We start from the raw sequence: 16593 nt of genomic DNA on the forward strand, positions 1-16593 counted from the left end.
ATAATTCCTTTGAAATTTAAATGTCATTCTTTCAATAATTAATTGGTTGTTCAATTTCTACTATTTACTTGAATGAAATTGGTTGTTCAAATTCAAACCCATCTTCTAACATTTTTTTCGTTGGTTAGAAAAAAAAAAAAACGCAAGTTTTTCCTAAAATGTAAATTTCTCATGGACTCATCGATAGGCCCATTGGGTCACTATTCAGTCATGCCCGCAAAAAGTGCTCGTGTAACCCTAAAATCTAAACCAGACTCAGAAATATCTGTTTTCTTGGAATCTTTATTGTGTCGCGGACTCGCGGCTACACACACACAATCATTCCTTCCACTTTTGTTTGCTTCTCTTCGCCTATCCCTTACTCCCGCGCTTCGCTTCGGGATATAGAAAGATAGGAAGAGACACGCAGTGTTGCTAATCTTGACTGAATCTCGTTCCCATGGCGGAGGAGCAAGTTGTGACAGCTGATGCGAGCCCTGTTCTCTCTGATCTCAAGCGCAAGTTTGAAGATTTGGAGCCTGAAGCTCCCCAACAACAACTCTCCGAGCAACTACAGCAACATGAATCGAATGCAAATTCGATCTCGGAGCCCGATGATGGTGGAAAGGACGATGCAACAGTTTCCCCTTCCGACGAGGGTGAGAAGAAACGTCCCCGAATCGAGGAGGAGCTCGATGGACTAGGTATAACCAGTTGATCTATCAATTAATAACTCTTACTGTTGTTCTAATGGTGGGAGGGGGAAAAAGATCCAATGTTCTTCACTTGAACAAATTTTAATATGACAAAGAGGCTATGAACCCTTATTTTAATGAGAGGGTACATGGGTATTAAGTAAAATCTTATGTCCTGTGCACATTCCGTTAAGTGAATCAAATGAAAATTCCTTTTCTTTCTGTGTTTTATAGAAATAATGTAGATTATCATTTTGTTGCAAGAAATTGTGTTGCTGATGATATGTTTTTGGTGTCAATAGCTAGTAAAAATGGGTACGAAGATGAGCAGGTTGGTGAACCTGTAAATGAAAATGAGAAAGAAAATGCTCTTGAGGATTCTCCTTCGCAGGATGGTCATCTTCCATCCAACGAGCATGCAGAGTCAGCCCCTGACGAACAAAACTCTAGTAGAGTTCCTGAAAATCCTGTTGTCAAAGAATCACCTGTTGGGGACTCTGGACGAGAGTGTGCTGAGGAACCATCTAAAGAAACTCAAAAGCCCTCTGTAGAGTCAACTGAGCATAATGTTTCTTCTGCAGAGCAATCTGAATCTGTTTACATTGAGCATAATAATGTGGAGGTTCCCCACAATAAGGTGCTGAAAGTTGAGTTTTTTGTCTCTCCAATTCTAAAATGTGTTTAATTGTAAATGTTATGTTTTTTTGGCTTGTCAACTTTAATCTGATTTATTGTAATTTGCGTGAAAAATCTTGTTATCTTTTTCTTATCTGAAATTTATTGTACTTGTTTTCAGCAAAATGCTTCTTGGGGACAAGAGCAACCAACATCTGCAGCTGAGATCACAACACTTAAAATTAAGGTTCCTAACAATAAGGTCTGTGAAATTTATAACATCTGTAAGCTTTATATCACTGGCCTGAAGTATGTTAGATTATTATTATCGGTGTCAGTAAACAACTTGGTCATTTTTCCCTTGTGAACTTTTTTTCACTGGATGCATATCCCTGTTCTGTTATTATTTGTTTTTTCTTGTTAACTCTTTATAACCGGTCATGAAGTTTTAACAAATGTGTTGGAGGTATCAAGGGGCCAATTTTTTCCCCCCAACATGGCTCGTAGATCTGAGCTCAGATCAGATTTTTATTTCTTACCCAACCAAAGATGGTGGTATAAGATATTTTAAAACTTCCAGTGTTTCTTCCTGGGTTGGGAAAAGAAATTGCACTAGTTTGAGATCTTTTTCCCTTATTGGCCCTAGGGCAAGACAAATTTGAAGGAGTGAAGAAGAAAGTTATATGTTGTGTCCTGCACTTAATGATGCTCTAAAGCTGGTTAGGGAAGCTTAGAATGGGGTGAATAATGGGCTTTATTGAGAAAAAGCTTAGGGCTTTTCAGTTAAATACTGCAACCTCTGATAAGCTTTGTTTTGTAACTTCAGTAGGCTTTTCATTGTAGCTATTCTCAAGTTTTACATGAAAATATTAAGTGTCAAGCAACCTGAAAGCTAATTTAAACAAATTTCAGTCTTCATATTTTCTTTTTCTTTTTCTTTTTCAATTATTTTCCTGTCTGATGTATTTATTTATTTACTTCCATATGTATGCTATTAGCTGGTATTAAGGCATAAAAGTAATTTGATTACCTAATAGAGGGTTTTAATGTTTCTTTTGTATATCAAAAGCACTTTGAAAACACAATAACTATATTTTTTGTTCTTTATTTTGGATATTCTGGGTCATTGTTTTAGCGAGTGCCAACTCTACTTGCTAAAAGTATTATCAGTATTAATGTAGAATACCTTGAATCTGCCTTAGTCCCTTAATGTTATATGATAAAGGTAATATAGGTTTAAATTCCTTCACTTGATTTGCTGTATTTGGTTGTGGAGATATTTGCATTTGGTGGGCCTTTAGATTCACTTTCATTCTGGATACAATAGATGGCGAGAATCATGCTTCACCACAATCAGCTTCAGTCTCAGATCTCTATGCTTCCTTTTCCAGTTCTTCTTTGGCCTACTGAAGTTCTCAGTTTGTCCACTATTGTTAGGAGTGTTCACAGGCTCAACTAGCCTGACCAAGTTGGCTTTGTTAGGTTATGTTAAAAAATAAAGAAGAATTTAACAAGCTTGGTCGGGAGTTTGGTTTTATGGCCCATCTCAGCTTGGAAATATAAAATTAAAGAAGGAGCAGGATAAAAGAAAGGCTTCTTGGAGGTCATTTTGTAATCTTAGCCAGAAAACAAGATAGAAAGTTTTCTGGAGAAATATGATTAGGGAATCAAGGTCCTTGCTAGCACTCTTTCTAAAGTATGATTGGCACATAAATTACAAGATAGAAAGTTAAAAGCCAAAACTCAAATTTTTGTTTTTTTTTTTCAGATTGTGTTCCAATTTGTATATCACTCAAAATAAAATATAACCTAGTCAGTTTATATACCTCAAAGTAGCTAATTTTGTCACTTTGTAGTTGTGTTTCATCTTGTTTTCTCCTCTGGAGGCTGCACTCAATTATTTCATTTTCATTGCATGTCTTGTGAAGGTGCATCAAAGGAAGTGGTCTTGTACCCAAAATGGTCTAGTAGTCAACAGATGAGTAGTCATATACACTTGCCAAACTTGGTGATGCAGAATGGGGAAGGAGAAGGGGGAGAGAATATAGAAAAGAAATAAAGGGATCAATAGAGAGAATAGAGAGAAGAGAAAACTCAGAGGAGAGGCAAGATAAAAATCAAATGTGCGTACAAATCAAATGAGTTGAGGTGTTATTTATAGGTCTCAACCCAACCCCTTAGAAATAAATGCATGAAAATCATAGACATTCTAAAATTAAATAAAAAGATAACAATAACTGAAAAGATAATAATAAATGTTGAAAGGTAATAATAATTCAAATTAAAACAAAATATTCATAATTAATATGAGAGCAAAATATTTTCGATCTTCAAATTTGCAATATCCCTTATAATATCTTTAATTATTTCTTTTTCTATTTCTTCCCATCACTTGGCCTATTTGGTGACTGGGCCATGCATGGCTGGATCATTGGCAAACTTAATTTTTTGGGACTCTGATTGAAACTGACTGGGCAAAAGCCTGGTTTGTCTTTCATGCATCATTTACCATTGGGTTACAGGGCAGGTTTTCACTTGTAGGTTCATCTTTTTGATGAACAATGACAGTCCAGGCTTCTCAATTATCCCTTATTTAATTAACCTTTTTGCTGGAATATCTGCCATAGTTTAGCTTCCTGGGCAACTTTTAACTATAAATGACATCTTATTGGCCATGCAGTCATATGTAAGCCCTTCATCTGCACTGAAACTCATTCTGTCATTGGCCTCGGCTGTCCATGTAATTTTGGTCAGCAAATTTTGTTGATGGATGTATTCTATTCATTTGCAGGTTGGCGTTCTTATTGGCAAGGCTGGGGATACCATAAGATACCTTCAGTATAATTCAGGGGCGAAGATTCAGATCACAAGGGATGCTGATGCTGATCCCGCCTCTACAACAAGGCCTGTGGAATTAATAGGAAGTATGGATAGTATTGAGAAGGCAGAAAAGCTAATAAATGCTGTTATTGCAGAGGTTGATGCCATTTGTTTTCTTTTAGTCTTTATTTCTTGTTTGAAATTTTCTCTCACTTGTCGATACGTTTTCTTGTTTCCTTTAATTACTTATGCAGGCTGATGCTGGGGGGTCTCCAGCACTTGTAGCTCGAGGCCTCTCCTCTGCACAGGCTACTGTTGGCTCTGAACAAATTCAGATACAAGTTCCGAATGAAAAGGTTATAATGATATTATGTGTTGTGGAGAATATGTTTCTGTTCATGGATGTTGTGTTCAGCTATGTTCAAACCTTGAGTCTCATAAACCTTTTTTTCACAGGTTGGATTAATCATAGGGAGGGGTGGAGAAACCATTAAAGGCCTTCAGACTAAATCTGGGGCACGTATTCAGGTAGTTGATATCGTGCACCGTGAAGTTTGATACTCTAAATTTTTTTGGGTGGCCTGTAGCTTGGGATAAGATTTAGACCTTTTCATTTAACTTTAAGGTGAAGCTTATAAATTGACACTAGTGTTAGATGTTGAATTTGTAATGAAATATTGGAAGTAATTCATTCCCATGAACTTATCACATTTTATCAATTATTGGGAGTAGAGATCTATCTTATAAATGAAGAATTTAAACACATGATATGGTTTGATTTATGTTTTAAAGTTAAGCAATAGTCCATGGAATTTGGCATATAGTTAGGGCAGGTTAGTGAATTATTAATCATAAACAAGCAGCCATATTGTTATATCAGTATAATTCTGATATAGAGATTGAAAGGAACAGGGAGAAGTAGAGGGAAGAACAGAAAAGGTAGAATAGAAAAAGAGAAAATAGAGAAAGCAGAAACACAGAGGAATGAGAAGGATTAAAGAGATAGAAGAGAGGGTAGGCTAAAAAGTACACGAGTTATATTATTGATTATCCATAGAGTTACATCTTAAGCTGTAGGGTATTTATAGAGATAGGAATACCCCCCTAACGGCTGCTAACAGCCACACGTATATTGTACATTCTAAATCATTAAAACAAAACTCTAACTAATATAACTGATTATTGTCATTATTATAAAATCATAACACTTATCCTATTATTTGGGGGATTAAATGTATTGCACGATGGTGTCCATATCCGAGTTAGATTTGACAAAGTTTTATGTTGATTGTCGAGAGTTTAACCCCCTCCTTTATTCAGGCTTGGGACCGTCTATAAAATATAGATAGATTTAATACATTAGTAATCATAATTATTATTAATTATGACTAGTAATTAATTATAATTTATAGAATGTTAATAATTGTGTGCTTGTATTCTTAAATGAATAGATGTTAGTTTTGATACAACAACAACAACAACAAGCCTTTAGTTTTGATGTATTGAAAAAATGCTAAAAACTCTGTTAATCTATGAAAAATTTAAGCATTGTATGTTGTGTAGCTTATGTCCTCACTTTGCAATTTGTCAAGTCTTCATTGATTTTGTTGCACTTTTCATTGCGTTTCAAAACATTGTGTTGGTGTTTCTTAGCTTTGTAATTCATTCTTAAATGTTTTTGTTTTGACCTGTTTTAGAGCTCCTCAAAATGTTTGGCATGCTTAAATTATTTGTGTCAGACATGGATAAATTGGCAATTGTGTATGACTGTTTGTCATTAATTAAATTATTTAATTAATTTATAATTATTAATTGAATACTAAATAATTTAAACAAAATCCAATAATATGTTATTTTTATTCATATGTTTGATTAGATCCTTGATCTTTATATAGTTGCTATTTTATAAGGACAATGGCATATCCATGAATAAATTGAAAAATGCACCACGCTACTCAGCATGACACTGGATAGTGTGCATTTAATTGATTCTTACCTTTCATCTCTTGGCATATTTTATAAATTGAGTTTTTGGCATAGCATTTGGGCCTTAAAGCATTTTTTAAGTTGTTTTTTTCTTTATAGAGTTGACACATTTCATGTAATTTTTTTTAATATTATTCAATAGTAGTGAGTATCACTTTGGTGTTTTGTACTTTATGGGACTTGTCCAAAAGTTGTGGGCACAGACTCTCTCTGTCTCTCTGGATGATATATTTTTCACTTGACTCTTTTCACCCTCTTCTCAAATCACCTCTTAAATTTTTATGTTGCTCAAGCATTCTGATTTTCATATTCATTATTCAGTTGATACCTCAACATCTTGCGGAAGGGGATGATTCTAAAGAAAGGACTGTACAAGTTACTGGTGATAAGAGGCAAGTTGAGATTGCACGAGAAATGATAAAGGAAGTCATGAGTCAGGTTCGTTTCAGATTTTATGTTGCTTATGTTGAAAAGGCTACAAATTTTCTGTACTGATTATTGATTATTATTTTAGAGGCTTTGGCTATAGTTTTTATGACTTGTAATGATTCTCGACTCATCTATAATGTGTCAGATACATATTCTGGGCTTGTGCCCTTTGATATAATGTTGGGAAATGATGAGTTAACTCGTATTCTTAAAGATGATTGTGGCTGATGAACATGCATGCAACTTATGTTGACTTTGTGGCTTTCTTTATTTCTTCTATCACATCCCTGATCCATATTTATTATGTACATGGCATTGAATTTCTTCTCTTCTTGGACTGGGAAACCACTTTATATCTTGTGTTGATTTTATTGCGCAGTACCATCATGCATTACCTGTAAGTGTTTGTTATTCTCAGTTTGTACTTAATATTTTGGTAAGATGCTGCGGGAAATATTATCTTGAGATGTCTTGCCTTGCAACTGTATGATGGAATGTAACAAGATTTTACACCTGATTTTGCTGAGTGACATTCTTATTATGAGGTGTATGTAAATCTTTGAACCAATCTTGATAAAAAACTTAGATAGTGGTGATTGATTGTGCTATTATTGTATTTCAATTTCTATGATCCTGCATCTCTCATGAATGAAAAATTGGGTGTCTAGAGAAAACGATAATCCATGATTATGCTTCTTGTATTTGGGTTTCATGCTTCTCCACTATTATCTTTGCCAAAGCCGCCCCAATTTGAGGTCATAGCATGATTTGTGCAAGGAGCCGTTACATTGATGTGATGCCTGTATGATCAATTTATGGAAGTATTGTATCAATTGCTGCCATAGGAGTGTGAGATAGAACACCTAAAACAGTGCCTCATAGGAGTTTGGAAATTGATCAGTGATCAATGCCAAGGTCAATTGAATTCTTCTAGGATGATCATATATGCAAACCAAGATGTCAGTTGCAATGATTTATTTATCTTGAGGTGCCAATTTCGCATTGGTTGGCTTTAAAAATGCAGATTTGGCTATTGCCTTTTCCATGGGGTCGGCATTGCTTTCTTGATGTAGCATTAACAACATATCCACTCTCATCCACCGAAGAGAGGTGGCAAGCATTAAAACCTCGGATAGCAGGATGTTAATGGTTGGTAAGATTGCTTCAAGACTTGAAGATTAAAAATCATGATTCAGTATAACTATATTGTACTGGACTTGGTAATCAAATAGAGCCGTTTTGTTATTTGCATGAGGCATTGTGGAAGAGAGTTTCATACCTGGTGAAGTCTGTGACATGATGATTCTTTATTTATGCCGGAGCTGTATTCATTTGCATCTCTCTATGAATTTGTGCTGAATAATGCAAGCATAAGCAGTCAGTGACGTTTGGTGTGTGCATTAAGTTGGGGGAAGTTGGTATTTTAGCCGCCATGTGAATAGGATTAGTGCAATTATATCATGTTACCATTTCCATGCCTTACTTCTGATAATTGTTTTGCTTTGTGATATTTGAGGATGAAAGATGTAGCATCTACATGGCTTTAGAGTTGGTAACAGTTGCGGTGAACAAACAAACCTAGCTGATGATGTTGGTTAATTTACATGGCAATATAAATGTTTTGAAACTTCTGATTGAAGCTAATATGGAGTAATAGTTATTGTTGGATTATTTTCATTGCTCATTGTGATATTTATGGACCTTCATTTTAGAATGACAAGCTTTTGTGGTTTAATCGTTTTTAGTGGTCCTTAGCAATCTTGACACAATCCATGAATTGGTTCCTTATTAATGTATCAATCTGATAGAGCCTGTTTTCCGTTTCCACTGCTTTCAATTTTGGACGGTAGAAAGTAGTATCTTGTTTAACCACTGTAGTTAAATTGAGGTTCCTGGTAAGATCAGGTAGCTGTGGCTACTTGTTCTTAAATTAATTAATAGAAGGCTCTTACGAAATTGATATCAGTGGATGATGAGGTGAGATTTAGCTCCTATACATGCTTTAATTGAGTTTTGCTCTGGGCATTTTCAGGCTTCTACCTTTTTTCCCTTGTGCTGAGAGGTGAGATCTTTTTCTGTGTGATAAGATATATATATATATATATATATATAACACGGTGAGGTTCTATCTGGAGTTTAGTTTAGCTTATGTGGTTTTGCTCTGAGGATGACATGCTATAGGTGGTGCGCCATTTTGACAGATTGTTGCATGTCATGTCAGTTTCACAGTTAATCTTTAGTTGATTATTCTTTTTCCTTTTTAATACCCAATTATTCTACTATTCTTATTTTGATAGTTATTCGTATTACTGTCTATGTGCACTCTGGACAACCTATTGGAATTGCTTCTTACTAAATTTGTTTCCTTCCTTCCAATCAAAAGTATTGGATATAATGGGTTGATCTTTATTAATCCTTGTCCGTTCATTTTTCTTCACGGGATTGATTAGAATTTTATAGTCTTAGCATGTTGTTTTCTTTTGTTAAATTAGCATCTTTCTTAATTCCACTCTTCTAAATTACATGTGCCTTTCTGACTATGAAACATATTCAATTAACTAATATATCCATTTTTTGCTTTACTTGAATAGCCTGTCAGGCCATCAACTGGAGGTTTTAGTCAGCAAGGTTATCGTCCACCCCGAGGATCTGGTGGTGCACCCCAGTGGGGTCAACGAGGTTCTCATTATGGCCATCCTACAACTTATGATAATCAGCAACGTGGACCATATCATTCTCATAATCCACAGTATGCACCTCCACCGTATGGAAATTATCCCCAACATATGGCCCCAAGAGCTAATTTTGGCTCTGGTTGGGAGCAAAGGTCTCATCCTAGCGCTCAGGGTCCACCCCAACACAGTGGCAGTTATGACTACTATGGAGGACAAGGTCATTTATCAGATGCTCAGCCACCAACTCAACATCCTGGTTCTGTACCCCCACATGGTTCTGGTCCTTCCCCTGTACCTTCTATGGGCCCACCTTCTGCCCAGGCGAATTACAACTATGGACAACCACAAGGCCCAGATTATGGTAATCAGATGCCGTATTCTCAATCAGGGTATCCTCAACAAGGTTATGGACATGGATTTGATAATCGTGCTCCTGCCCAACATCCCTACGGTGGACACGTAGGTTCTCAACCAACTTACCCACAGGCTGGCACTCAACCGAATTTTGCTGTGCACCAGCAGTATGGTAAACCGCCATCATATGGCATGCCGGCACAGGGACAGCCTCCACAATCATATGGTCCTCCGAGGGCTACTCAACCAGGGGATATTCCTTATCAAAGTTCTACTCCTGCTCAATCGTATGGTACAAATATGCCGGCACAGCAGCCATATCCATATGCATCCACTGGGCCATCACAAGCATCATATCCTACTTATGGGTCTGCCCCAGTTGCAGATGGTTACAGCCACCCACCACCTGCTTCTGGCCCTGTTTATGCCCAACAAGGTGGTCAGCCTGGTTACGTTCAACCCGGAACCCAGCAGGCACCTGGTTATGGCCAAGTTGCTCCTACTGGAGGATATGTGTCATATCCATCTTCACAGCAAGCTTACACTGAACAGCAGCCAGCTACTAACAATGCAGGTTATGGTTACCAAGCACCCCAAGATCCTGCCAGTTACAGCAGTGCCCCTGCACCGGCGTATAGTGCAGCGCCAGCAGCACAGCCCGGCTATGTTCAACCAGCACCTACTCAGACTGCATATGATCAGTCTAACCCACAAACAGCAGCTTATGGGGCTGCACAAGCAACTGCTACCGCTGCATACGGCAAGACTGTGTCACCTCAGCCTACATACCCCCAAGCTTATGACTCGGCCCAAGCTTATGCTGCACCGCGATAATTTCATGTAATGACTGCCTAATCTTTAGTGTTAGCTTTGTCTGGTTTGGTGGCATCATTTTATGTAACTTGCTTATTTTATTGTAGTAACAAGTTCTCTGTGTACTATGAACAGCAAGAAATCTAATTCTGCTTTAGGACACGGTGCCCTGTATCCTATGGTTTAATATAGAAAAATGAGATTTGGACCTTTCAAGGCCAATGACTCGGTTGGGTTGTTTGTAATGTTTCCTCCATCTGTTATCTACCATTAATAATTTCGAGTAAAAGCATCGCATAAGGTATTTTTTAAAGAAATGAGTAGTTTTAAAACTCCAGATTATTAAAAAAATGTTGCACTTGAGAAAAGTCTAACTTTCATCGGTTTTATGTGTAACTAAAACGATACCTTGTTGGCCGAAGACCTCAGCAGCATGAAACTCGAAAGACCAAAGGAAAAAATGTATGCTCAAAGATAGAATGTTAATTACAATTTTTCATGCAAGATTACTGGTAAATGTTTTTCAAAAATTTAAAATCGATTGAGGTTTTAGGAGGTGGGATGTCTTGGCTCATTAAGAGCGTATTTTATTTATGTTTCAGGCGAATATCCTATCAATCGAAGATTCAGAAATTTCAGGCTACCAAGCCTGGCTATCAAAAAAAAAAAAAAAAACCAAATATGATGTGTACTTTAGGTTTTTCTTTTTGAAATTACTCATGTGTATCTTTCTATTAGAAATAATTTTGTTTGAAGTATTGCTAGATCCTAAATGTAGGTATCTTTTTAACTCTTTTAATGAAAATTTAAATTTTTATTCATTACGCTGCAAGAGATAATTATAATGCAAGCTTAGTTATAAAAAGTTATAGATATAAGAGGAATATGACTTTCAATCTAGGCCCTAATGGGCTTAGCCTATTCGGAATGGGCTAGCTCATTTTCCACATTTAAATTATCAGTATTCCTTTTATAGGTAATCTTTTTAAGGAAAAATATAATAATTGATTCTTATAGTTTTAATGAATTTTGTTTATAGTTCCTCTAGTATTTTTCCTAGTGTTTAAGGACTAAAAAAGTTTAAAAAAAACAAAATTATAGATAATTAAAACTTAGTTATAGATAATTATAATGCAAGCTTAGTTATAAAAAGTTATAGATATAAGAGGAATATGGCTTTCAATCTAGGCCCTAATGGGCTTAGCCTATTCGGAATGGGCTAGCTCATTTCCCACATTTAAATTATTAGTATTCTTTTTATAGGTAATCTTTTTAAGGAAAAATATAATAATTGATTCTTATAGTTTTAATGAATTTTGTTTATAGTTCCTCTAGTATTTTTCCTAGTGTTTAAGGACTAAAAACGTTAAAAAAAACTAAAATTATAGGAATTTGAAAAAACAAATGTCACCTAGTTTTTTTAAAATTATAGAAACTAAAAATACTGTAAAAAAATTAGAGGAATTAAAAACTAAACACCGGTTTTGATGGATCCTTGCATATTTCAAGAAGTCACAAGAAGCTGGAAGATGTAAAGCAATCTCCAAGACATCACGGTCCGGTAAAATATTAAAGTCACGTGAAGTTTGACTAAAGTATATTGGCACAATGAACAACAAATTTTTTTTTAAAAAAAATAAGTTGCTGGAGGTATTGAAAATCAGATTGAAAGTGACTTCAAATACAATCGCGCCGTGAATCACATTTTTACCCCTCAGGTTCATCTCCATCAACAATCTATCAGTGTTGAGAGAGACCTGAAGATATACCACTCTTTATTTGCATTGCGATAGTACTTGAGAACATGGAAAAACTGCAGATATTAGCTCTCCCATGCTGTAATTTAATACTCATGTAGAAAGATAAAAGTGAACTTAAAAATAAAAAAATAAAAAAATAAAAAAATGAATTGAATCCAGTCAACGGATCAAAAGTGCCTGCTGATTTTATAACCAAGATCATATCAAGAGGATTGAGTTATGGCATTTTAATCAATGAATCATGTGATTTATAAAAGAAAAAATGAGGGCTGCTATCAAATGGCTGATGCATTCTAGTCAAGCCTAATGTAATTATGTATACAGTCTTCATCAATGACCTTGCTTTCAAAAGCGAAGAGAATGGTAGCCTCAACAACAACACAGGAAACACTTTTTCATGTTTTGAGGAAATGAGAATGCATGGAAGGATTCCTCTTTATGAAATGATGGCTAGAGGTTTTTCAGCACCATAAAATAAGGTTAGATACTTTAATCTTGATTTATGTTATACTTTTTGTGTTAATGTTGAAATTTACCAACTACTCCCTCTAGTTCTATTTATAAGACATTCTAAAAATATTTTTTTTATCTAAAATATAGGACACTTTGCAATAATTAAACCACTTTTTTCAATTTTATCCTTTCTTTATTAGCATGAAGGTATTTAATGTTGTTGTATTATTATTTAAAGTAGAAAAGAAGGTGCATCTCACTTTTTTATTATATCAAGAAAAAAAAAACTAACTTTTCTATGAGTAAAAAGGTTGAAAGTGCACTTTTAGTTCATCTTAGCTGTTTATGTTGTTAGCAAATGAATTTTTGAGTCTTTACCTAACATTGTTCCTTTCTTCCTTTGTTGCACTTAATCTCATTTACTGACTCTTGGATGGTTCTCAATTATTGCTCATTGACTTCGATTTCTGTTCTAGGGAACCTTAAGTCTTATCATATTATGTTCTTGATTCTGTTTACAGCTAGGGGTTTGGTATGTCTATCTGGATAAGTTTTGAAGAACAAAAGGACAGAAAAAACAAGCTTTAATTAAACTTTGGCAACTTTGATCATATTTTCATTCCCCACATAGTTGATTTCTTCTCCTGAGAAACACATCATACCTTATTATTTGATATATTTGATAGTGTAGAATTGTATAACCTGTGCCATGTCCTATGATTGGGAAATATAGTGAAATAATTTGCATGAAACAGCTCTGATTTACATTCACATGGTGCGATTACATATATAGAAAAGAGAGAAGAAATTTAAACCAAAACAAATCACTTAAATTCCTCCTATAATCTTGAAACCTTGAAAACAAATGATGACAGAAGAGGATCAGATCTGATTCTGATACAGAAGATAGAATCAGATCTGATATAGAAGATAAAATCTGATCTGATACAGACTATAATCAGATCTGATCTGATTCTAGCACATCCAACATATAATCACACTGGTAGTGCTATAATTACATCAGATTCCCTTTATTCTCTTGACTTTTGCTTTTTTTATCACCATTTTGTCATATTCTACATGCGCTGTTTTTTCTTTTTTGCTTATCTTTTAGTTCCGTGTCTGCATGTTTGAGGCAAAAGCTTCTGTAGACCTAAATGTACTTGAGGGTAGGCAATTGATCCCCCCTCAATTTTGTGATGCCTTATGTAAGCATGAACAGGGTTTTAATTTTCCCGCACTGATGTGTTAGTTTTGAACCCACTGAATGAGAGAAGAACAAGGGAAATGGAAGAAAGAGGAAGAGAGAAATAACAATCATCTAGATCTAAGTGAGGGGTTGGGTTGCAAAATTTGTTAGAGGGAAAGCAAGTATAATTAGTTTGAAGTTTAGATTTAAAATATTAGGAGGAGTGAAGTTGATGGTAAGATTATGAAAATTTGGAATAGTGGGTAAAGATAGTTGGGATTTTAAAATAATTGAAGTATTATGAGTGATTATTTTTTATGGCGACTTTTATTTGAAACTATTTAATTCTTATATTTTTAGTGGAATCATTTATTTTATTTTATTTTAAATTTTTTCTAGATTTTTGCTAAAATCATTTGTATAATTTAAAATAATTTTGATCTTTATATATTCAATTTGTTGTTTAATTTTTTTTTTTAGCAAATCACGTTGTTATATGTGGGAGGGGTTTCATTAATTATTATTTAAATAAATAGTCAAAATTCAAATATCAACTCTTGCACATATAATAAAATCTAGTTTATATGGTTTTATACATTGGCAAATTAAATTTCACTATCGGTGAAAAGTATATATCATTTGTGTTATACCAAAAATAATTCTGCCTCCACTGGCTCGGGTCCTAGATCTGCCACTGCATAATCATTTACTGTTTTAATTAGAGTCATCACATTTCACATGTTGAATCTGTGTGTGCCTTGTTTTTGGCTGATTGGTTTTACCCGTTTTTTTTTTTTTTTTTGTTATCATCAATGTTCAAATGACCTGGGAAACTAGCAACTATGTACAAAGTCAGAGAGGGGAGAATTGAAGCTGAGAAAGAGAGATACGTAATTCTCAGAAAAACTGAGATCAGAGAAGTGAAATATCATTATCAACAGAGGAAGATTGTAATGTCCTTTGATTCATTTATGCCATGATGTTCGTTTCTTTTAACTCTTAATTTCCTAGAGGAAGAATCTATTTTCACATTTTATTCATATCTGACTGTACGTAATCTGTATTGTGTCAGAATCAATTCTTTTGAAATTGAAATACAATTGAAAAATAGAAGTCAAGAGCCATTGTTCTTCCTCAATTGATAAATATCATATTCTTTAAAGGACATAGCATCATTTATGCTATCTAGGGGCCAAACAACATTTTAACATTATTTTGTTTCTTCCAATTTCAAAAGTTTTTTCCATGTCTAAAAAACTAAAAACGAAAAATACAAAAGATTATCCCAATCTGTAAATTTAGCACCTTACAAATGCAATATTACTTAAAAGAAACAAATTAACAATAATCGCGCATGAACAAAATAGAAAGAGAGAATATCAATCAAGACTCTTTAGCAACATAATAATTAGCAACTAAGCAACACAATATTTGGTTTTTGACGAGTTATCGCATTTTCACTTATGCCAAAAGTGTGTGAACTTCATGTCGCTTGCATTACTAACTTCTAGTGATATCTTCATATGTAATCTCCTATGACTCATTAACTTGTTTTAGTGAAAGACTTATTTTGGACCATATGGTTTTGATAGAACTGGAATTAATCCATAATTTAGTATGGAATGGAAACCTAGACCAGACCTAACTAGCTGAGTTGATCGATGAACCTATGAATCGGCCTCTCCATTGGTTTGGGTTTCTAGTTAACCCAATTTGGCAGTGACTTGAATTAACTTGGCTGACCTGGGGTCAACCTAGGAAACTCATCAGTCAGCCAGGTTAATCTGGGTCACTGCCACCAGGTCACTTTTAGTTTTTGCCCAAAATCCCCAAAAAAATAAAAAAAATAACTTAAAAAACTTCTTTTGGGGATTTTTAATTTTTTAACTTAACTCTAAAAATTAAGAAAATAAGAAAAGGATTTAGAAAATGAATTCAGTCTTCGAGTCTTGGCCTTTGAAGAACAAAAGGTCCTTTGAGTCCTGAATCCCTTGTGGATGAAACCATGTATGCTTCGTCAATTTTTAAGAGACTTTATGAAGGTTCAAATCTACTATGAAGTGTCTAGTACAGATATATAATATTAAGGCTCTGTCAATTTCTTTTGCACATTCATTAGTATTAATTCTTGTTTGTTGTAGGTGATAAATATATGAATGTTCCAAAGCACCCATCTTTACCTGATGATATTGCTAGTGGTTTTGGATTTTTTTTATTCAACTCCTGATTTCTCAATGCCTAGAGATTTGAATAAAGTTAATGATAATTTTGGTGTTGATGATTATTAGTTTTAGAATTTTTAATGATTGAAAGATTGTAATTGTTAAGGATGAATGTTTGGAATATTGTATTTTATTATTGTTAGATTTTTGCGTAGCTATTTTTCTATAATTATTATTGTATTTGTATCTTATATTAGAGATTAATCTTGGATTTAGTTGAATGTTTTCATGATTAATATCTTTTTATTTAAATTATATTATTTTAATCATGATCGATTTTCCTTTCAGATTGATCCCTGGTTCAACTCTGGTTGATCCACTAACTCGTGAGTCATTAGCTTAACTAGTTTAGTGACCGGTTTGGTTTTCAATACCTTGGAATTTAAAATGATTGGATCATTTTGAAATGTTTTTTTTCTTTTTACTTTTATTTTGGTAATACATTTTTTTATCTTATTCAAAAATATTAATATCAATTTACTTATAGTTTATTATAATGAAATTTTGAATCCATGATTTGTTTATTGATAGAAGATTGAAAATTCACTTAAAATTAAAATTTAATATTATTAGCTCATTATTGGATGCTATCTAAGTTGTTAC

At 34.3% G+C, this 16593-nt stretch overlaps 1 protein-coding gene across 2 annotated transcripts; it reads left to right on the forward strand.

Moving 5' to 3' along the window:
* Nucleotides 1-284: 284 nt before the first annotated feature.
* On the forward strand, nt 285-10588 carry LOC129315144 (uncharacterized). 2 transcript variants are annotated; one of them, XM_054958706.1, is made up of 8 exons: nt 285-683; nt 977-1320; nt 1471-1551; nt 4081-4266; nt 4364-4465; nt 4566-4640; nt 6417-6533; nt 9116-10588. In XM_054958706.1, exons 1-8 carry the CDS (start codon nt 440-442, stop codon nt 10385-10387), a joined length of 2421 nt encoding a protein of 806 aa, XP_054814681.1. In that variant the 5' UTR covers nt 285-439; the 3' UTR covers nt 10388-10588. The 2 variants fall into 2 exon arrangements, with proteins under 2 accessions (XP_054814681.1, XP_054814682.1); XM_054958707.1 differs by having other exon boundaries at nt 286-683; nt 4566-4637.
* Nucleotides 10589-16593: the final 6005 nt, after the last annotated feature.

Source organism: Prosopis cineraria, unplaced genomic scaffold (assembly GCF_029017545.1).
Source record: "Prosopis cineraria cultivar Desert tree isolate PC_DT_omini unplaced genomic scaffold, ASM2901754v1 PC7, whole genome shotgun sequence".
Classification (NCBI taxonomy): domain Eukaryota; kingdom Viridiplantae; phylum Streptophyta; class Magnoliopsida; order Fabales; family Fabaceae; genus Prosopis; species Prosopis cineraria.